The sequence below is a fragment of the Mercenaria mercenaria genome, chromosome 8 (genome assembly GCF_021730395.1).
Source record: "Mercenaria mercenaria strain notata chromosome 8, MADL_Memer_1, whole genome shotgun sequence".
In the NCBI taxonomy this organism is placed as follows: Eukaryota; Metazoa; Mollusca; class Bivalvia; order Venerida; family Veneridae; genus Mercenaria; species Mercenaria mercenaria.
In genome coordinates, this window is record NC_069368.1 from 28,438,585 (window position 1) to 28,463,453 (window position 24,869).

At 35.4% G+C, this 24,869-nt stretch overlaps 1 protein-coding gene and 2 non-coding genes across 5 annotated transcripts in view; 1 reads left to right on the top strand and 2 right to left on the bottom strand.

The window, feature by feature from the left end:
• LOC128558991 (uncharacterized) overlaps nucleotides 1-23,937 on the top strand; it is a 58,420-nt gene extending 34,483 nt beyond the window's left edge. The window contains exon 4 of one of the 3 annotated variants that reach the window (XR_008372010.1): nucleotides 22,217-23,937. Coding sequence is in view for 2 of the 3 variants with exons in the window: in XM_053549624.1 (XP_053405599.1) it covers nucleotides 22,217-22,617 (401 nt within the window). In the remaining variant the exon portion in view is untranslated. Of the gene's footprint in view, nucleotides 1-18,465; nucleotides 19,585-22,216 lie in introns of those variants that run through there. The other 2 variants (XM_053549624.1, XM_053549625.1) reach the window with 2 other exon arrangements.
• Nucleotides 20,177-20,249, bottom strand: Trnat-ugu (transfer RNA threonine (anticodon UGU)). Its single transcript has one exon. It is a non-coding gene; the product is annotated as a tRNA-Thr (tRNA).
• Nucleotides 20,430-20,502, bottom strand: Trnat-ugu (transfer RNA threonine (anticodon UGU)). Its single transcript has one exon. It is a non-coding gene; the product is annotated as a tRNA-Thr (tRNA).
• Nucleotides 23,938-24,869: the final 932 nt, after the last annotated feature.

Below are 24,869 nucleotides of genomic sequence, written 5' to 3' on the forward strand. Positions count from 1 at the left end.
TAGGACGAAATAAATAACATATAATCTGTCCAATTTTTAAAGGAAACAAATACTATCAAATTTATTTAATATTTATCAATGACTGCTATGACTCTGTTATGACAAAGTTTGCATATCTATTCTGTCCGGTAAGTTAAAAAATCCGACCGACAACAGAAAAGTTTCTCTGTTAAGACGAAACGCATGACAAGAAGTCCGATAGAAGCAATGATAATCATAACTGACAAAATAAAGAATTATCTATAAATTTATGAGAATTGTTTAATTTCAATTGAGATCTTCTAATTGTTGTCCAATAAAATGTGAAACCTTTATTTTATCTTTTAATGAATACTGTATATATTTGTTATATGCATCAGAGCGCCAGTCACCCATTAACTGAATAAGATCTGTAGGAATTTCTAATCTGAAGGCCAGAGTAGCAAAACCTCTTCTAAAAGAATGAGTGGAGAAAATTTTAGGATCTAGACCAATGTCACTAATTACTTGACGGAGTTTAGACAGGAAACTATGATATGTCACAGCCTTTCCTGATTTCAGTATGAATAATTGAGACTGAAAGGAAGCAGGTAACTTCTTGATCATACTTTTAAAGACTGTGACTGGACATAGAACTGAACCTTTTATTGGGGTCAAAAGAGTAAACAAAATCCTTTCTCCTGCCTGGATAGTCTTTGTCCACTTCATTGAAATCAACAACTCTTCATCCGAAATTTCTACATCTTTCCTCAGCAAAAAGTTTGGATTTAATAGATCTTTTGAAGAAGATGGCACTAAATTTGATTTCCTAGCTATCAAAAAAGGCAAAAAGAAATAAACACCAGAATGTGATGTCATCTTTGTTTTCGAAGTCAAGAACAGAATATATCTTACACAAAATTTCTGGCGTCATTGGTTCTGCTTGTTTCACTAAATGTAAACAACTCTTAGCTATTCCTTTCAAAGATAAATTCAGCAAAAATTCATTCACCTGATCTACTTTGTAACCAAGTAATACATGTATAGTTTTTACTCCACTGACATAATTTTTTAATGAGTCAGTGGACTTAAAAGACCTACTTAGAAACTGAGCATACAACTTTAAAGTTTCAGTTGCTACTGGTACAAAACAAAGTTTAAGATACAAACAAAATAAGACAAAGGATTCCCATTGAATTCTGAGGTTTCTGCGAGAACCTTCAGCATAAGCTCTTTTGTTGGATTCCTTTAAGTCAGTTCTCAAAACTTCAAGCTGAGACTCTGAAAAAAAAATCAACATGTAGCTAGTTAAAAATGTTTATTACCAATCATTTACAAATTTAAAAACTTAATCATCAACCGACCATTCTACTGTATCAAATTCCTTAGTCAATTGTCTGAATTCAAATTCATGAACTGAACTGAACTGCCACCTTGATAAATGATCAGCTATTCGATTTTCTTCTGAGGACAGATGTTGTGCTTTAATTTCAAACTCATAGATAGATGAGAAGAAACAAATTTCTCTAAGGCAAGACTGCAAAAATGGGCAGCGTGCTTTACAAGTATTAAGTGTGATACAAACCGATTGATTATCACACAAAATTACAATCCTTTTTTGTTTGAAGAAACTTCCCCATAAATGAACACAGACCACTAGAGACAACATTTCAAGGGCTCCTATGTGCAATTGTCTATTTGAAATAAAAGAAGGGAATTGTGCATGAAAGAAATTTCTATTCCAAAATCCTCCACACGCAATCAAGCATGCGTCTGAAGAAAAAACTGAATCTGGTTTTAACCAAGTACCCAGAGATATCATAGACACTCCATTGTATAAAGGCAAAAATGCATTCCACCACTGAACATCTTTTTTGACCAGAATTGGAATTTCATGTTAATCATGAATGTTGGAATTATGAAGTTATCTCAACCAGTTTAAGATTCGATTAACAAAAATCCTGTTGGATTTAACACATGCTCCTATGAAATTAAGTTTTCCTAATAATGATTGTATTTTTGCACAGAAGCTTTTTCTTTTTGTAACCATTCTGTTAATAATGACAAAATCTCTGCAAGTCTTTCAGGAGTAATTTCCATAGTCATTGTTACTGAATTAAACAACACTCCTAAAAAGGTCATGATATGAGAAGGGGGACAACTCTTTTCAGCAGATTCCACAATACCACTATTCTCCAACACTTTACCCAGAGTCAAATATGCCATTTGAGCATTTTCAGGCCTCTCAACCCCTGCAAAATCATCAAGATAATTAAGAATGTGTATTCCTATACTGAATAAAATAAATGCGACAGCATTAGTCACCCTTTGACATATTGATGCTGCACTACGTAAACCCAAAGATAATACAGTGTCACAAAAATATGTTGTTTTTTTCCATACAAAGGATACTAAATTATACTGTGAAGGACACATACTGATTTGCCTGTAAGCTCGTTTCAAATCATTTTTATACATCAAACAACCGGGACCTTTCGCTAAAATAAGCTTTTTAAAATCATCAATTTTTGGAAACACTAATGACACTTTCTCATTCAAGTAAAAGTCTTTGTCTATATAGTCATTGACCGCATTTGATGTACAACTACTTAGATCTAAAATAATTCGTCTTTCAGACACAGATTTCTTAGGAACAGAATTTAATGGAGAAATTAACAAATTATGTTCAAAAGGATTATTTTTGAATGGTCCTATAACAGCTTCATGAGACATTTCTTTCACCAGATAATTTTCTATTTCAACAGGAAAGTCTGTAGCCCCTTTATAATTTTTATACTTCCATGTCTTTTTGGTAGGCGACATCAAATCTTCATTACCTTCAAAGCCTATAGGGAAACCAAAAATTCTAACAAGTCACAAACCAGTAAATCTTTATAATCAAAGTGAGTCAACCATGACCGTATATAATTAACATTGATCTTATGATTTACTTTAATACGACAACCCTCAAAATTATATTTCCCTGAATCCTTTACTAATTTATGTACTTTGACCTTTTCTGCTATATTTATATTTTTATGACCATAACCTAATTCATTACAAAGTTTACAAGATTTTGAATGATTACAAATGTGTGAATCAATCGAAGTCCCCAACTTTTCACAATCTTGTGTACCTGAGCTGAAGAGAAATTTTGGTAAAAATATATCCTCAATTTTATGTTCGTTCCAGAATTTTGTCTTTAGATTTAGTTGTCATGATGAAGTATGTGGACATGAAGAGGAGCTTTCTGGGTGTTGTAACTTTACTTTATCTTTGAGCCAACAAGTTGCACAAATATGTTGAGCCAGGCGCATTCTACCTTTAACAACAATTGTATGGTTATTTTTGTGCTCACAACGATTGCGTTGATAAAGTGAACAGAACCAAATGTGTGATTCTTCAAAAGTATTGTCTGTTTTAAGGTTCTGAGACGCTAGGGATTTCTTAGGTTTGACGCCCTGATGCAAATAACTCTTGTTACCAATGGGAGAAGAGTTACTTTTGTTTAGAAGAACTATCTCTAAGTATGTAAAATCATCATTCCAAGTTTTTGAACCTAGTTTTATTTCCCTTAGTACAGCAGCATAATAGGATTTCAAAATTTTGAAATCATGAGAAGTATTTAAATACATTATTCTCTTTAACAATTCTAAACGACCTGACTGTTCAGCTGCTTTTGTTTTTGGATCAGAGATAATTTCTAGCTCACCTGCAACAAACAAATTAATATCTAAATTTTGAAAAGATACATGACGACTGACAAATTCATAGCGTAACTGAGCATGTGGATAACGTTTTTTTATTTTTAACCCTGTCTGAAGATTTCATAGCAATACCAGACTTTCTGCTTGATTTCTTATGTTTATTTTCACGTTTGTTCTTTTTAGATTTTGAAACATTATTATCATGATCTTGCGCATTATCTTTATCGTCGTCTGAATCTAGAGCTGTAGATGTACTGTCCGAATCACTGGTGCTCAGTGGAACTAAAAATTCCCAACTTCTGTACTTCTATTCTTGCCGCTTTTCTTAATTTTTTTGGACTGTCTCAAATCGTTTACATTCAATTTTGATGCCATAACTTCTGATAAGATTTCTGATTTAAATGAAGTTTGTTTATCGATAGAAAGTTCACTTTTACCTTTTAGGGCGTTGACCTCTGCTCTCTTTTTCTTTAGTTTCTGGCGAAGCTCCTCTTTCTCTCGTAACTTTTTGAGTCTGGCTTCTTCTCTTTCTATTAATGAAATAGAAGAAGACTTTCTTCACACCTGTTCCAGTTTTACGACATCCTCTGTAACTGACTCGGTCGGCTCAGAATCAATTTCTGCGGTACCTTCACGCATCTTTTTATAGTCGTGCCGTATTCCTTTGCGTGACTTTGACATTGTGAAAAATATACACTGATAAATGTCTAAATAACACTGTATATTTCTGTCAATCAAACTGTTCTTCTTGACAACGTTTAGAAAATCAGTCTGTGATTTCTCAACACAAAAAGTAAAAGTTACCCTCCTTGCAATAAGCCTAGAGGCTCCTGGAAATCTCTCACTCGAATTGATTCTCCTTACTACATGTCTGTCTCTGATTTAAAATTGCGTCTATTATTCTGGTTTATCTTCTTGTTGTAACCACTCATGAAGGCCGTCTCAATGGTTGAAGACTCGGCAGAAGAAAGCTCCTCAGTCGTCTTTCTTACAGATGCACTGTCTGTCATGGAAGCTCTGATCAATAATAAAGCTCCGCAGCTAGCTAGGAGAATGCAGAGCCTGAGTATAACCTGCAAAGTAGCACTTCAGAGGATTCCATCCCATTGTGGACTTGCAGGCAATGAAGAGGCAGACAAACCGGCTACGCTAGGAGCTCAGTCAGAACAACCAACAGAACCTGTGAGTTACAAGCAGAAAGTCAACATCATCAAGGCACTAACGAGACCAGGGATGGAGGAGGATGCTTTTCATCTCCTTGATCGGTCTGAACAAGTGATGATGGTCAGGCTCCGCTCAGGGCACAACAAGCTCAATGCTCACATGTACAAGAAATACAGACTGACACCATCGCCAACTTGTCCATGTGGTGAAGAAGATCAGACTGCGGAGCATATACTTCAGAGATGTAAAATGCATGACCAGGAGCGAGCTGCGACTTGGCCGATAGATACCTCAATCCACCAGAAACTGTATGGAGGCATTGAGGATCTGCGGCAAACCACAAGTTTCATCGAGGCTACTGGTCTGACAGTGTAGTCGCGAACGAAAAGAAGAAGAAGAAGAAGTATGTAAAGCCCAACGAATATTCGTCACTGGAGTGACAGCCGCCCACAAACCAAGAGCTCTGTGAGACAAACAAAACTAGAATGGGTCTGTAGTACACAGGGCGTGCCCACAACTGGTACATTTGTCACTAGAGGAACTAATTCAATTGTTTGCAGTCTTAATGGGGTATAGCCTAAACAAACATTTTATGAAAAAAATTTATTATTCTAGGCCGTATACTTTTTGAGCTATGAGCATCACAAACAAAAAGTCCACTAATTTGGCTATATCAAGGGCCATATAACTCTGTAATAAGCGCTAAGATTCTCAAGAAGAATGCCAAGTGTGCAAGGTGTGCAAGGTAACATTATGATAAAGACTCTAGAAAGGTTTCATGAATTTATATCAAATACTTTTCAGCTAGGCACATAATTAGGTGAAAATGTGCATTCTTTTACTATTTTAGGGGCCATTATTTAAAAATAGGTGCTGGAGCTGGCCATAAAATAAGAGGTGTGCAAGTTATCTCATGATAAAGACTCATGCCAGTTTTCATCCATTTATATCATATACTTTTTGAGGTAGTGCATTACAAGGTGAAAATGTGCATTTTTGACAATTTCAGGGGTCATAACTCTGAAAATAGGGGGCGGAGGCAGACAAAATATAAGAGGTGCGCAAGTTCATATCATGATAAAGACTCATGCAAGGTTTAATCAATTTATATGTAACACTTTTTGAGCCAGGCGTGTCACAAGGTGAAAATGTGCATTTTTGAATATTTCAGGGGCCATAAATGGATATAGGGGGCTGACCCAGATGAACAAATAGGAGATGAGTAAGTTCATATCATGATAAAGACTCATGGAAGGTTTAATCAATTTATATTAAATACTTTTTGAGCTAGGTGCGTCACAAGGTGAAAATGTGCATTTTCGTCTATTTCAGGGACCATAACTCTAGAAAATAGGGGGCAGACCCAGATGAAAAAAAAAGATATGCGCAAAGTCATATCACGATTAAGACTCATGCAAGGTTTCATGAATCTACAACAAATAATTTTTGAGCTAGGCGTGTCACCAGGTGAAAAGGTGCATTTTTGACTATTTCAGGGGCCATAACTATAGAAATAGGGGGCGGAACCAGACGAAAAACAGGAAGTGCGCAAGTTCATATCATGATAAAGACTCATGCAAGGTTTCATCAATTTTTATCAAAACTTTTTGAGCTGGGCGCGTCACGAACATCGGACGGACGCACACACGGACAAGACCATATCTATATGCCCCCACCAATCATGGCGGGCGGGGGGTGGGGGCACATAAATGTAAACTTAGCGTATGCACCTAGTGTATAACTAAAACAGATAAACTCTAATTCATTCCTCGAACTATCAGAAATACGAAATCTATCCGAGTATGCAAATACATTTCGTAAAATGAATACATCTTTAATTTCTAATATTTTCATATATGTAAGTATACATAATCACGTATGTTTTCAATTTTTAAAAGTACGTTTTACGGTGCCGACTGGACTTTCCCTCCAATAAAACCTATCTTTTCATATAAAGTCACGTAATATTACGCTTCACTGAACCGCTCGCTGTACTGAATAAACGTTGAGACATTCGTTCTGCACTAGACTGCGTAACGTGCAGAACTAGCAAGTCTCAACGCATCTGCGTAAAACAAATTTAACACATATTGCTGTAGGCAAGATTTTATAGAACGATCAAAAGCTAGCACAGCGTTTTCAAGTTCACAAAATTACCCCTTCTTAGATGAGAACAATACTTTATAATCTAGTCACTGACATTGTCTATACTCCACGTTTCTATTTGTTTAATTGCTTGGTTATATATAATTTCTTTTCAACTGAATCATCAATGTATGAATCTTTTAAAACATCTCTGAAGCATCACTTGTGTTATTTCAATTCAGGCGGTACAGACATTAATTTTTGGACAATACCGCGTGTATAGCTTTTTATTCTTATTAAGTCAAAAGCCATTTCGACTCTGATCTGCACGTGGGTTGAAATAAATATGTTTCTGTCTCATTGCGGGGCTTAGCCATCTGCATGTATTGCTGTAACATTAACACTGGACATGCACTAGTGGATCCTCTAGAAAAAAATGCAAATCTACCAGCTCTGTTAGTCTGTTTTACTATACCTAATACGGAGAAATATATAATCCGAATAAAATATCATATCGCAACATCTTAAGTCTTATCCTTCAGGATCATTGATTTCAATTCATTTAGATTTGAAGATTGAATACTGCTTAAGCCGGTGCTAGGGGGCGTGGGCAGTGTTGCATTTTCCATTACTGCTCATGAACAGACTCAATCAAACCGAGTCTGCAATTTTCATTGTGTGCATTGTTCTCGGTGCTTCCGAGGGATCTACTTTCCAGATTTTATCGTTGTTAAAAAGTTATTGAAGGTACAGTGCCAGTTTATGGTGACGAGAAAATCGTATCCGTGCACGGAAAGTAATTTCTGTAAAAAACAAACTCTTTACGGGATGTTTATTGACTTGTACATATACATAAATTTATACTTTAATTTACAGTTTTGTTCTGCTACTTCTAAAACCTCCAATTGCAAAAATATTTTGGTACAAGCAACATTTTTATGTTTGATGCTGTGTACACGACATTTTTTGTTGTTTGATTGTTCTACAGAAAGGTCTACAGAAAGTTTTTAAATCCAATATAAAGATTGGCAATTAGAAATATTTAAAAGTATATATATAAAACCATTGCTCTATCCTACTTTTTGAGTAATGTCCCTTTAGTAAGTTTTACAGTCCAGGGCATTACTTTACAACTGATGTAGGGAATTTACGCAGATAGTATACAATGGCAGAGGACATTGGGATAAAGTGCAGCGCACAAGGACATAACTTTTACCACGTTTTTTAAAGGATATCTCCCTATATTCATTTCTTTTATATATGGCATAAGTCTCTAAATATACATACTATATATAACTTATATAGACCTTAAAATAATTTGTTTATTTGAATAAAACGGGACGTATAATGGACCATCTGTCCGTCCTTCAACATTGTCTGTAAGTAACAATGTGTAATTGGTGTAGTTTTCAAATAATTTGTTTATTTGAATAAAACGGGACGTATAACCGTCCATCTGTCCGTCCTTCAACATTGTCTGTAAGTAACAATGTGTAATTGGTGTAGTTTTCAAATTTGACATTTCGACTAAACACCAAGGAAGGATCTTGTATGTTTTTGTGTTCAGTCGATCAAAGGTCAAGGACATATTGACCTAAAGACTAAAAGAGAATTTTCACAACATCGAGACAACGTGCAAAGTGCAAGTTTTGGATGGCTGGTTTCAAGGTTAAGGTAACAATTAAAGGTCAAAGTTCATATTCATGATATGCACGAGTCCGTTAAGTACAAATGTTAGAAAGAACCTAAATAGAATTGCAGATTTCTTTGAGGACTAGGGTACAATGCACCATCTCTAAAGAAATGTCAATATTTTACATCCTGCAGTGGACTCACATTTGATTTTTTTAGTTACCCAAAAAAATACATTTAAAAAGGGAAGGAAATATATTTAAAACACATTCATGGATTCATGGGATTGAGAATTAAAGAGGAAACATTTCATGAAATTGTTTTGTAATTTTGAAACTTACATCATTTTGATAATCTACAGCACAAGTCCCTTAATTACTTTATAATCCGGTCTGGTAATGAAAATGTTGGTGAAATAAATGCTATGAAACGCTGTTATATTTGTGACACGCTTGACTTTCAATCCTCAGGTCCAGGGTTCAAATACCAGTCAAGCACTGACATTTACGAGATGCTCTTTAGAGTAGACCACTTAGCTATGAGGTGTGCATTGGTTCTTCCAATGAAACAGTGCTACTTGTGTATTGATGTTGTACACTAAGTGATTATAAAAGAGAAAAGTTCAGTAAGCCAGAATTTTTTCTTTCTAAACGATTTCTCTCTTTCTATTACTGGGACTTTCTCCGCTCTGTCGCTCTAGTCAGACCGCTCTTTGTCTGTACTGAAAGAGAATTTGGCACCCGGAGTGCCTGCCTCTGTATGTAACTTGTTCATAATGGACGGGTGCTGAGTAAATCTACTAATAAAAATTATATAACAACAATAAAAATAATGAGAAGAAGAAAGACCACATGACTTATGTAGGTTCCACACAAAAACGGGAGTTAAACACGAAGAAAGTATGTGTTTCATTATGCCAGTATGAAGATATGTTATTAATGCACAAACAATGAATAATATTTGTGATATAATTAGAATGAAATTAAACAGCTGTTCAATCTGAAAACTTTTATAAACTGACATTTCTATGTTGTTAATTGTACATATATTAATATTATAGGAAAACAAATATATATTTCTCGTATATATATCAGTTTTAAATATTTCTAGTTACCAGTCTTTATACTAGATTGAAAACTTCAAGAGGACATCTCAGTAGAACAATCGAACAACAAAGTTGTCCTGTATACAACATCAAACAACAAAATGTTGCTTGTACCAAAATAATTTTGCAATGGCAGGTTTTAAAGGTAGCAGATAAAAATCTGAAATTACTGTATAAATTTATGTATATGTACAAATCAATAAACATCCCGTAAAGAGTTCGTTTTGTACAGGAATTACAATTACGATTTTTTTTTGTCACTATAAACTAGCGTTGTACCTTCAATAACTTTTTAACAAACAACGATAAACTTGAAAGACCAAAAACGAGTAAAGATAAATTATATAGCCACCAACTGGGTATTATCGTTTGAAAATTTGTATATAATAATCACACTCACCACTGCAAAATGTGCCTTCTGTTAGATAAAAAAAGTAAACAAATAACACCATTTTGAACTGCAAACAGCATTTTTCTCGCAAACAAAGCAGCAAAATGCAAAATACGTCCATCCCCCTGCTCTTCAGATTGTGTCTTATGTCAACATCTGAAAAACATAAAATCTTATATAAATATATGTAAACGTTTCTCATTTTCATTTATAATTAAATGTTGTCTTTGTCAGCTAAGCTTCATCTCAGCGCCAGTATTCTGAAAGAAAATGGTTCTTTACTAAAAACGCCATTGTGTTCTCGGCCTTGGCAAACATACCATACAACTGGTAATGCATACTCATCTTTCACACATACTTTGTATTTGTCATTTTTGTCTACAAACAATATCCATACCGGTGCCGACTGCCAGTATTTCTAATGTACCTACACATTTATTTTTGCCATCTTTTGTATACATTCTGTAATCATACTTGGAAGCGGAACTAGCCAGTTAAGTTCTTTAGACCAACATTCGTTTAAACAACGGCTTCAGTGCCCGGGACCCACCATTTTGAAATGAATCTAACGCTTTATTATCATAAAGTGTTGAAAATCTATCAAAAATATGCGTTTCCCATAATTTATCTAAAAATGTAAAAATGTTCACTAACTGACCAGTCATCTGAATCTAAATAGTGACCTAAATAGTCTGCCCTCTGATTTCCAGCTCAAAATATTCACAGAACACTATATCTAATATTATGCAGTTCGATATACATCATTACTTTGTAAACAAAGGGTATGAAGGTTATCTACTTTACTTCCCGATTTGATAATATATGTAATATTCTTGTTATCCGTGTATGTTTTTACTACTTTATTCTGTAACACTTTTACTTTGCATAGTAAATTCCTACCTATAGCTTCTAATTATCTCCAGGTAAACTTCTGCATAATTCAAATGCTTTCAAACTCCATGTATTGTCGTTATTTTCTACATGAACATACCTACTTACGGCATTGCTTGTCTGCTTAAATGTTTGTGCGAACACGTTTACCTTACAACTGTCTATCACCTTGTCCTCGAATCCTTTATGACTCTCTTTCGAGAGCGTTAACCTGTTGTCTTCTTCCGGGGATTTCTAAAATCTTACTCCCACAAGCCTCGTTAACCCTATGTCATCTTACGATGACCTAAATTGACTCACTTGCTAGAGTTCCTGACCTTTAACTTAGGTCCTCTTCCGGGGACTTTAACTGCTGCAATACCGGCGGCTTCTATAACCTCATATCTTTAGGACAGCCGGTGTAATGAAGTATTTCGACCCCCATAGAATAATGACCCCCCGGACATTATTCTATAGAAAAAGTGACCCCCCCGGTCATAGTATTATGACCTCCAGATCATAGTACTATGACTCCCCCACGTGAAGTAAACTGAACCTCACGAAGAATATTGACTCCCATAAAAAAAGACCCCCGGTCATTTGGTCAAATTAAGTGATAACTCATGTATCTAAGGCCTAATTGCTGCATTTTATGCCCCCACTCGGGGGAGGGGGGCATATAGATTTGCCCTTGTCCGTCCGTCCGTCCGTCCTTCCGTTTGACCATTAGCCCCAGATACCATCACTTGACACAGAAATCAGAGCATTCCGCAACGGGAAAAGGGATTCTATTTCTAGACGCTGTATCTTGGTGTATACATTTTTTTTCAGGAAAATAACAATTCACAATACGTTCACAAAACACACCAGTGTCAATAATCTAGGCATAGGAAATAGAGATCAATATAATTGCACCTTTACTAATCCTTCCAGGTGTTCTGTATTACAAAAGTGCTTCTATTGTGACATTTTGATACAAGCAAAACTGTATTATCTGCACTATTGGTTACTTACTGGTACTTCATTTTATTATTGGCTTGTTAAAAGTTAATTTTTTACCATGTGCTAGTTGACAGAATCATAGGAACCATGTTTTGAGGGGTAAATCAAACACAAATGAATAAATCCTTAATGTTTTTGTTGTGCAAAAAAGTATGATATTGTGTCTAAAACAGTTTTCATTTTCCATTCAATTGTGTAATTGCAACGGAAGTAAACTAATAGATATCTCTGCTTATACGTACTAGCCCAAGGCAAGAGTTGTCATTCTTTGTGGATCACAACTTTAAATTAAAAATTAAAACTTCTGATATTGATATTAACAAAACTATCATAAACTTCACATTTGTGAAATCATTTTTGGTTATTTCAAGGACTTGGAAATCAATTTCTAGATTTTATTTAATGTATTACTATCATTGAAAATTTTAGGGTCTATCTCTAAATAATCCCTGCAAACTTCGGTATGAAGTAATTCTTCAGAAGAAAACTGCACAAGAAACTGCTAGCATAGAATTTAGTATTAATAGAAGTTGCAATACTTAGCAGTGACAGTAAAGTACGGTAGCGGCAACAATAGAAAGTAGTAGTAGTAGTAGTAGTAGTAGTAGTAGTAGTAGTAGTGGCAGTGGTAGTGGCAGTGGCAGTAGCAGCAGCAGCAGCAGCAGCAGAGGAATAAGTGACAGCAACAACAGCAGCAGGAGAAGAAGAGGTAGATGTACAAGACGTATTAGTGGAAGCAGGTATAGTAGTATCAGTAGTAGCAGTTGTAGTAGTAGTAGTAGAAGTAGTAGTAGTAGTAGTAGAAGAAGAAGAAGTACATGTAGTAATAGCATTAGAAGTAGCGGCACCAGTAGTAGTAGTACAATCAAAATGTTAACTATTGGCAATGGAGGGTATTAGAGTTGTAGATCTAGTAAAATTGTCCGTAATGTTTGGTGGGGATCACTTTTTAATAGATATTATCGTCGAAAGTCTTTTAAGGAGCCGGTGTTTTACACGGAAAGAGTAACTTTTTTAAATAGAATAATGTCCGGGAATCGATATTGTATGAGAGTTCGAATGTAGTAATTTCGGCAGTGAGTATTTTACATGGAAGGAGTCACTTTTTCTATAGAATAATAACCGGGGTCGTTATTCTATGAGATTCGAAGGGAGTCATCTTTAGGGAGTCAGTATTTTACTTGGAGGGGTCAGTTTTTCTATAGAATAATGTTCGGGGGTCGTTATTCTATAGAGTTTTCAAAGGGAGTCAGTTTTTTATAAGGGGAGTCAATATTTCACATTTTCTATAGAATATTGACCGGGGGTCGTTATTCTATGGGGGTCGAAATACTTCATTACACCGGCACATAATTATGTAATCTCGCCAGGCATATCTATGTTTTTTGACAACACAGAAAATGACGTCTCTCGACCTTCAGCTTTTTCCGGAAGTGAAGAAAATGAAAGTAGAAATCCTTAACTTGAAAACGAAATTATAGGGGCAACGGACAGTTAATTTAAAAAGTCCACAAATCTGGGCTGATACCAGTGCAAAAAAAAATCATGAAAAATCCAATTTTGAAAAATTCAAGAGAAGTGTTAAGCGAATGTATTGCACAGACTTAGTTCTTCATTGTGTGACATTTTTAGTCTGCCGATTCTTTTGCTTCTGTGATAAAAAACGAGTAAAACGCAGGTTTCAGGACACTAAATTTTGAGGTAAAAATGGCCCAAAATGCACACCTTGCGTGACCTGTACCGTATTATCTGCAAATGACTGACGTAAAACACATGCATCTTTTTAAAGCATGTGGCCAGACAAAAATAATGGTGGGAAGAAAAGTGTCTCATAACCGTTTACTTTTCCGCTTTTTTGAGCTGAATCTGGATGGATGAATGATCGTTTCCATTTCGTCTGAATTCCGTTACCTCAGGAAAGACTTTAGACCCGGCCGTCTACACGGAGGTAGGAAAATCGATTCAAGTACATATTTACTTTACACAATAACTACTCGTACGCAGGAATCCTCAGTTCTATAAACATCATAAATAACCAGTTGAATATAAATGCCTTTAAAGTGCATCTGTCTATTTTATTTAAAAAACGTACCCGGGTCGAATGCGAATCTGGCCCATGCCACTTTAAGATTTTTCAATTTATGACCAAAAGCGGATTTTACTTTTTCTGAACTTTAATACATCTTTTGCAAATAAAACCAGACAAAAATAATTTTAGTAGCATGAAAAGATGTCTGTATGTGAGCGTCTAAACTAGCCCACCCCTCCCGCGCAAAATGAGCCAAAATTTACAATTTGTCGCTATGAGACAAAGAATGTAAAATACGTCCGTTTTTATCATTTTCTGGCGTAATTTAACGTATTCCGTCATTAATAATGACATAAAGTCACTTTCGCATCATTTTGCGAAAATAATATGCCCCCACCCCCTATTTGCCTATATCATGGGGTCCACACCCTCCAAGCATCCTCCTGATTGACGAAATGCAGAGCTGATTGGCTAAATATGCGCTACGTGGGTTAAGAATAATGAAAATAATGTTTTTACGGTACTAAATTACTGTTAATGGTGGTAGAATTTAAAAAAAAATGTATCTGTACATATTGACCTTCATACCTTGATGTGTCCTAACCGTAACAGTTTTGAGCTACTGTGCCGTCAATTAACGTTTTAAGTCCCCAGAAAGTTTAAAATATCAATCTTGAGGTTCTAAACTATGTAAAACTGCGCAAAATCAAGATATTTTTCGAAATTTAATTTTGGCCGAATTTTCTTATGGGGGCAAGGGACAGTTAATTTGAAAATTCCACAAATCTGCGCTGATCACGGTGAGGATGCGTACACCGGATATTGCCATTTAGTGATGAGGTATTTTCCGAAAACGTGTTTATTTTTCGCCAACACGGTAAGTAAAACACATATTTACTATTGTATTATACTACTATGGAAGAAAAGAGCATTAAATTTAATAACTAGATGCTGTGTATATGCTCTCACAAACGTAAAATGAGTCAATCTTATGAAGGAACGCTAAAATTTGTGATAAAATGGCAACTTTATCATCTGATAATTGCAGATCGGGGACACATCTCTCCCGATATCATCACTTACAGTCTTATGATAAAAATTCTGAATCGTATGATTTATTTAGTTACATACAAAGAAAACATATGTAAAATTTCAGCTTTGTAAATGTTCAAATGACAGAGAAATCGATGATAAATGAGCGTCGGTGGTGTACTGTGTATTGTAAATATATGTACTGTATATTGACCTGTATCACATTTTAGTGTACTGTGTATTGTTTACATTATCGCTGAGTTTTGTAGAATGAATCTTACAAAATGTACATTATCATTTCCTTTTCAAAGTACAGTATTTTTAGTCCTGAAGATACGTGATGTTTTACATTGATATTTATAGCGTTTACTCTGTTGTAAATCATGTAATAAGCTCTAAACGTAACTCACAGTCACCATAGTGAAACAGTGGGCAATATTTTTTTGTTATGCTTACCAGTTTTAAATGTATAGATATATTCTGTTCTTCCATTGAGCATTGTTTAAGTTGATATTAAATAAATTATCTAAAAAAAGGTACATGTATCATTTAAAATTTTATTATTATTATTATTATTATTATTATTATCATTATTTACCAGATTTTTATAGCGCTCTTTTCATCTATAAAATAAACGTTCAAAAGCGCTGTACAAACTACATATCACAGAATGATATGGACATACAATACAACACAAAAAAATCAACAATAAAAGGTATTTAGCCTGAATCAGGTTTTACTCTACATTTTAATTGTCCTCAATATTTATTTTTAAAGAACAATTAACAATAGAAAATAATTTCCATTGCTAAGCTTGTTTTCCAGTGCAAAGTGAGTTTCAATAAATCTTGAAGAAAAAGTGTGTTTTCAATGATCGTTTGAAAGCATCCAAGCTTTTAGCGTCTCAAATGGAGCCGGAAGATCATTCCATAACTTCGGTGCAGCTGATGAAAAACTACGATCACCGTACCTCACAGTTTTGCTTTTTGGAACAACTAGTTGTTTTGAGTTGTTCTTGGATCTCAGATTTCTTGCTGGCTGATAGACTTCCAGTAAGTCTTTAACATAGACCGGTGATTGGTCATGCAATGCTTTGTATGTGTGAACTAGAATCTTAAAGTCCACTCTATGAGTAACTGGTATCCAATGCAGTTCTTTTAATACCGGCGTAATGTGATCATAACGCGATATTCTCGTTATAATTCGAGCTGCAGTGTTCTGAAGACTTTGAAGTCTATTCAGCAAGACCTTCGGAACACCATACAAGAGCGCATTGCAATAATTAAGGCGTGAAGTGACGAGTGAATTTACTAGAGATTTTGTAGCATCTGTATTAAGATATTTCTTGATATGGCCTATTTGACGTAGCTGTCCGTACCCTGATCTACAAACTGAGTTTATATGTTTTTCCATGCTCATTTTGGAGTCTAGAAAAGCACCAAGATTCCTTACACATTTAGATGGTTTAATGTTCTCTTCTCCAATTTTCACAGTAACCGATTCAATATGTTTGAGAGGTAAATACAATGACTTCAGTTTTATCGGCATTGATTTTCAACATGTTGCTGTTCATCCAAGATACGATTTCTAAGAGACAGTTTTCAACACAGTGTAAAGCATCCTTTTGAGAGACCGGATTTGTTGGTTTGAAAGATAAATAAAGCTGCCCATCGTCGGCGTAAAAATGATGATTTAGTCCATGTTTCTTGCATATTGTACCAACTGGTTTAGTGAAAAATTTTGGTCCGAGAACGGACCCCTGTGGGACACTGTATGTCATTCGCACCGGTTTTGACAATTCATTATCTATGGTCACTGTTTGGTAGCGGTCGCTCAGATATGAGGCTATCCATTCATTTCCCTGCGATACCAAAGTGGTCGTGGAGGCGGTGCAATAGTGTATTGTGGTCGATGGTATCGAAAGCAGCCGAAAGGTCAAGCATCACTAACATTGTTACATCATTTTGGTCAAGGGAGTTAAGAATGTCATTTTGAACCTTCAGTAATGCAGTCTCAGTGGAGTGAAATTTTCTGTATGCAGACTGGTGTTCTTCGTGGAGACTGTTCAATGACGAGTGGCTTTTCCAAACGAGCATCGACTACCTTTTCAAGTATTTTAGACACGTACGGTAAATTAGATACAGGTCTGTAGTTCTTCAGAACATTTGCATCTAGATCTGACTTTTTGATGAGTGGTGTGATCAACGAACTTTTGAAGGATTTCGGTACATATGCTTTTTCCAAAGAATAATTGATTATTTAAGTGATAAATGGTAGCAGTTCTTCTAAACATTCTTTCAAAAGCCATGTTGGAAGTGGATCTAGCTCACAGGATTTACTTGCAGATTTTGAAATTACCTTTTTTCACTTCATCCTGTGAGACTGGAGTGAATTCAACAAGTTTATCTATTTGCGTGTTCGAAATTTCCTCGGTGGTAACACCGGTTTGTAATTCTGTTTCTGACCTAATTTTATTTCTTATTCCGTCAATTTTATCGATGAAGAAATCGCTGAAAGTTTGTGCTAGTTCTTTGGAAGAGGAAGATGTTGGCAGCACGGCCTCCTCGACTCTACCAAGAAGATTCTTTGTCACTTTGAATAAAGTTTTCTGATCTCGTCCGCAGGACTTTATCTTTTCAGAACAGAAATTTACACGTGTTTGTTTCAGCAGTTTATTCACAGAAGCACAGTGATTTCTGTATATCCCATGATCCACTGTCAGATTTGTTTTTCTCCATTTGCGTTCAAGTTTTCGTTTCAGATGTTTGGCTTCGTGTAGTTCTTCATTATACCATGGACAAGTCGGTCTAAGCACTATTGTTTTAGTAAGCCAAGGGGCGTGCTGGTCAATGAGTGATATCAAACTGTTGTTTAATGATTCCACGTGCTTGTCAACATCAGAAATTAACGTGTTCGTGTCAAGAATCTCCAAAGATTTTATTTCGTTTTTAAATGATTCAATGTCAATGGATCTCAACTTTCGGAATGTCACAGTTTTCTTTATTGGAGCAGGTTTTTCTGCTTGAATATGAAATACCACAGCGAAATGGTCACGTGATATCTTCCCATCAGAATCAGAGAGTCCTGGGTCAGTAACTTCTATATTTGATACAATATTTTCAGTGTCTCTTGTGATAAGAACATCCAAAGTATGTCCTGCAACATGTGTTGGTCCTTGAACATGTTGCTCCATACCGAATGTTTCTAGACAGCTATTGAACTTGGAAGCGTCACGATCCATAGGTATGTCTAGATGAAAGTTTAAGTCGCCAACAATAACTATTGGCTTGTCAATTGTAGCGTATTTTGAAAGAAACAGAGGCTATTCGTGTTGAAGAAAGTCATTAGTACTGAAACCGTTCAGTACAGTTAAAGGTACATGTATCATTTAAAATTTTGTATTGGGACGCCACTTAAACTTACTCTCAATATCTTGGAGACAGCCCGGTCCTACTAATGAATATTATATTGTGATTTTTTTCCGTTGCAGATTCAACACTTGTGTATGTGTGTTTATGACTGGCTCTACGAACATATTTAAGACCATTGTACGTAACTTTGTTGAACACCACCAACATGACGAGAATAGTTCTGTGTGCTAACGACCAAAGACATATGCAGAGAAAAAAAAGCAGAAAAAATACTGTCGATTCAGAAAATATTAACATACATGTTTTAAAAAGGAACCCGATTACAAAAGGGACCAATTTGCAATAGAACAGAAAGTAACCTTTGATTTCGGCAAATGGTGAGGAATCTGTTCACTGACGGTAGTGAAAATGTATGCTACCTACCACGCCATCTAGCTTAACATTTACACAATGCTACCAGTACAAAAATATAATATAGAGACACATGCACGGTGGTGTACTTGGAACTTTCAATGTTACACAGAGTGCAATTCCATGGACAGACAAGGTTTTCGGAGAATATTGTTACACTGTCGATGAAAGAATGACAAAATAGATGAATGAATAAATAGCTTTAATTTGTTTGTTTGCCAAGAAACGTTTTCTTTAAGTGATTTTACAGTTTCCTATATTTTTTGACGTCGCAAAATGTTTTCATCGACTTGGTTAATATGAGGTATAGTGAAGACTGCAAGTTGTTTTGAAGAGCAGGCTTATAACTCTTCCAATGATTTTACAATTATACAACGGCTTGCATAACAGAGACCGCATTTTTGACGCTACATTAAGAGGAAAGAGAAAAGCAAACAGACAAATACTTATTGAAATTATAAGAAGTAGCTAGTTACTGCATAAATGTTATGAGTGTACATTAGAGTTCACATAAGAGTGGGTATTGATACTGAAATAGGTTCTGTTGTGACATATTTATTTTACCAAACATTATTTGACAAGCAATATTATAAAAGCCATGTTTTACTTTGATAAAGAACAAATAGTCATGTACATTGTAATATTTATTAAACAAACTTGAAACCTAAACACAAATTCATAAAATAGCAAAGATAATGATAGGATAGTAGAAGAACTCTATAAGATTTGTCTTTTTTTCTAATCCTTTCCACCAGCTGTACTTGCAATGTTAGTATACAAATATAGTTAAGTATATTGTTGGGAATAAATATGTTAAAATCACATGATTTGTCTATCTGATGACCATAAATGCTGAAAAATATGCACGTTTTTCAACATCAATACTCATTACACCAAACTGCAATACACAGTACAAATATTACTTTGAAAACTCAATACACAGTACACCACCGACGCTCATTTATCACCGATTTCTCCGTGAGTTGAACATGTACAGAGCTGAAATTTTGCACAATTTTTCTTTGTATGTAACTAAATAAATCGTTCGATTCAGATTTTCCCCACAATGCAAATAGGTTATGGTATAGGGAGAAATGTGTTTACGGCATGCATTAATCAAATGATAAACTTGTCATTTTATCACAAATTTTATCATTTCTACTTAAGATTGACTCATTTTACGCTTGTAAGAGCATATACACAGTATCTAGTTATGAAAAGTAATGCTCTTTTCTTCTGTAGTAGTATAATACAATAGTAAATCAGGGTTTTACTTACCTTGTTGACGAAAAATAATCACGTTTTCGGAAAATACCTTATCAATTAATGGCAACATCCGGTGTACGTATCCTCACCGTGCTGATACCAGTGCGTAAAAAATCATGAAAATTCCAAATGTCACAGGGTGAGAAAAATGTGCAGTCAGTCCGGGGCTCGAACCCGGGACCCCTCGCTTACAGGGCGAGTGCTCTACCGACTGAGCTAACCGGCTGCCTGACACATAATCTCCCCTTACGTGACCAAGTCCGTACCGTGACATACACCCCCACAAATTGGAAATTCGTCCTCGAATTCCGGAGGTACATAATATTGCAAGCGTTGTTAGACTGACCAAGCAAGAATGCCACGGCCCCACGTTGGGCGCCAAATGTCACAGGGTGAGAAAAATGTGCAGTCAGTCCGGGGCTCGAACCCGGGACCCCTCGCTTACAGGGCGAGTGCTCTACCGACTGAGCTAACCGGCTGCCTGACACATAATCTCCCCTTACGTGACCAAGTCCGTACCGTGACAATAAATTCAAGGCAAGTCTTGAGCGAATGTATTGCACATACTTAGTTAGTTCTTCATTGTGTGACATTTTCAGTCTGTCGATTATTTTGCTTTTGTGATAAAAACGAGTAAAACGCAGGTTTCAGGACACTAAGTTTTGAGGCAAAAATGGCCCAAAATGCACACCTTGCGTGACCTGTACCGCCTGTACCGTATTATCTGCAAATGACTGACCTAAAACACATCTGTCTATTTTATTTAAAAAACGTACCCGGGTCAAATGCGAAACTGGCCCCTGCCACTAAAGCCGTATTTTGATTCGTCGATAGTTAGGGCTAACGAGCAGGGGTCACCCTGTCTAAATGTATGCGCGTGGACTATTTTATTTTGCTAATGGGGAGTCAATTTTTGTAACGAATGAAATTACCTGGGCTTTTGTACGACATCTCAGCTTTTCATCTACGAAAAGATATTTGAGCTCGGGATAAACACAAATCCCACAGGGGTCCTAAACGGAGCAAGGATACATTGATAATTTTGGAACTTCATCAAATCGCTCAAAAGGTCCTTTTTGAAGTTGTCTGGAAGTGTTAGTATATACCTCTGATGTAAGATATAACCGTATTTGAAAGCTGCAGACCTGGACATTTCAGAAATATTTTCAAAATTAATTTCGTGTAATAAATGTTGATTCTACGGAAGCGTGAAATGGCCATCAGACGCTAATACGTTTAATTACGTTATGCCAGCGGAAAGAATATCCACTTGCGGGGACTCGGTCAGACTCACTTCTGGAAGCCTCTCTGACCTTAAGTCTACTTTCGGGGACTTTAATGGCAAAGAAAATCTCTTATATAAGTGACCCCCACGCACCCCAAATGCCAGACATCTTAATTCCCCAATAAACAAGATCCTGTCAGGTGCATAAAACTCCTGTAGACTTGACATGTAGTCTATTATTAAATTGTCAGAGAATCATAAATTTTACTGATATGTACAGATAAATTGGTTATTTCCTGTATTTTGCATTTTATTGAAAGTATAATATGTTTCAATGATGTTTTTTTCCAGTTTTTCAACTAACTGAAAATGAAATTATGCTTTAAGTAAAATGCTTGTACTATATACAAGAGAGGTAAAAGAGGTGTACAAAAAATGTAAACTTGGGTGCGTGTGACCTTGACCTTTCATGACACAATGTCTTGTAAAAGGGAATACTTATGCCAAGTTATATGAATACACACTGATGCATATTAATGTTACAGATCACACCAAAAGAAAAACAACAAAAATCATCAATAACGACACAACAACAATGTTTAATGTGACCTTGACCTTGGAGCTAGGGTCTTGATTTTGCACATGGTACATCAGCTCATGGAATATTTGTACCAAGTAATGCAGAGTTATGGACCGGACACAAGGGCTGACGGACGAACGTTCGGACGCATTCTATGTCCAGACGGGGAACCAAAAAAAAAAAAAAAAAAAAGAACGGATGACTTTCACAGGCGTCACTCAACATTTAATTATTGCTGCGCTGGAGTAGTATCTCCATGAAACGTAGGGTAATGACAGATCGAGTGTATGATAAGAATTGTAGAATAATTAGGTGACTAGTTTTTTTCTAGATTTTATATATATGTCAATAAAATCATCAGTAACTTATAGTTCTGTTGTATTCTTAGGTGTGAGTGCGCTAACTTTCGAAGAAATGAACGGCGAAGACCAATCTGGGACAATACAATTAGTTGTGTTTGCCGAGGAAGTGCGCATGTCAGAAGCGCGAATATATCCATGTCCTTCACACTACGGTGGCTCTCATGAATCAATTTGTCTGGTGGAAATGCTTCCTCCGACCAAAGATTTTTTTCGTGCGGGAGATAGTGGGTCAGCTGTTTTTACAATAGATGAACACGGCTTTTTGCATTGTGTAGGATTATTGATGGGCAAAACCAAAGGAGATCCAGAATTATTCAAGATAATGAAAATCAATGCGTGTATGCACCATTTTAAAGAGCAACATGGATACACAATACAGATGATAGAAACGAACTTTGTAAGTACTTGTATATCCATACTAGTATAGCACGTATTTTAACTCACTGGTGTGAACTTTCTTCACGTATGTATACTCCCCTAATAACTCCCTGTAGGGTATGGACAAGGCTTTTATAAATGTTTAAAAGAGGGCTATGCATTTACATACTAAGTTTAGTAACAATTAATCAGTACTTTTGATGTTATATAAATATTTGTAGCTAAATTTTAATTCTATGATATTATACTTAAGGTAAATACAATACGGTGTAGGTTTTTTAACATACCCGGTAGTAAATTATCTCACTCCTCTCAATCTACCTCACTTTGACGCGTGGATATAAACCGGAAAGTTTTTTTTTCCAAATTTGGAAAGAAGGGAGGATTGTAACATATGTCAGGTACATATAAAATGTAAAGAAAATGTTAAATTTTGAGTATAATTTTTGAAATTTTATTTAAATGTCCATAATTATCAACTTACCTGACATATGTACAATAGGATTTGATTTTCCATGCAGTTCCTCCCGGAGGTTGGCTATCTCTGTAAAATTTTCTGCTTACCAATAGATATTTTCCATTTGTTTTATTCCTTTATTAAAATCCCTCGTCTGTACCTATCTACACTGTATACATAACTCTCGTCATTCTACTGTCAAAATTATTATTTAAATATGTATACTAGTATACGGTTTCACAGTTTATCATTCAAATACTGTACAGCCATAAACTGTAGAAAGGGCTTCTACCTCATATGAGCACATCGACATTGATATGTTTTTGAATGTGCCGAATATAACTCGACTGAAAGGAAAGTCTAATCCCCCAGAAAACTAGCACTGGGGGTTTTCAGATACATTTTACAAAGGTATCGATAGAAGCATGACTCTAGTCTTTCAGTGGTGCTTCTCTAAGGAGAGCCCATGACGGTCCAAATGACCTATTTTATTAATTTTTGACGTGTGCAATGACAGTATCGTTCAATTTAAATATCTTTTGAATAGTTTTTGTGACTTGTCGACTGCCTGGAGACAAACTTTCATTTGTACCAGATATTGATATGGCAGCTTGCTTGCATTTTCACAAGACTGATTAAAAAATCTGGACCTTAAGCAAGTTTTATTATTGGAGTTTGTGGGAAAATCACAATTGTTTTTAAAATCAAAAAACATTTTACATTTCATGTTTTATTGAACCTTCTCACAGTTTTAAATTAATGTGCATATATTAATTGTAAATGTCTTTGTGCATATTTTAGATAACTGATTGTATTAAATGAAAGAAGTCTGTTTATTTCTTTCTGATTTGAAGAAATTATTGGAATTATTTCTTGTCAACAGCAATTTCATTTTTAGATAGATAGAGACATTGCCTTTTAATGAACACACGATCACCAGTAACTCATACATAGGCTTTATTCTACATTATCCAGATCAATGAAGTCTCTTTATTACTTTCTGTTTATACAATTGTGCAGAATTATTTGAAGAACCGTGCTTAAAATTGTTCATTTGCATATTTATATGTAATAAATTTTATTCAAACATTAAAAAGGAACAAAATAACTCCACCAGTGCGTTACCCAGACATGCTTCCAAATTAGATCTGGACTTTGAATTTAATTAAAGTCACATATTTATAAAACAATGTAATTTTACAACTATACTCAGGTGTTGTCTTATAATTGAAAATGTGTGTCAAAATTCAGATTTGCTGAACTTTCCATTGATTAGCAATTGATGCATCTAGCTATGGCTATATAGTGCAGTTTAAACGTATAAAAATGAAAAACAAATGCAAGAGGGTCATGATGACCCTGGATCGCACATCTGAGTAATATGAGTTACAGAGTCAAGGGAACCTAAATTACTAGTAGTATGGGTCATCAGATAAATATATTAAACCAGTCTAGGAAATATGACAAACTAATGATGCCATATTTCCCTTACGGCTCTTATGCTATAATATGAAATTTCTTGACAAATGTAACAGATCAGGTAAGAAAGTCAAATATAAGCAAGCATTGAAATCTTTTTTCCATTTGTGTGAACATGTTCAAAGTGTCTTACTGATGCTGAAATATTAAGTACGTAGGTCAGTCGGTCATATTCCTGATATTTGGAAGTCAGTTTTAAGATCGGTGAGCAAAACTGACATATACATGTATGTCATCCACATTTCAAGGGTTTTATCTTTAAAAAAACAACAAGACAGTTGATCAGGGTCATTGTCAAGTGACACCTAATTGCTTGTGGCATGAAATAATTATAATCAAGCAGACTAGGAAATTTGATCAGATAT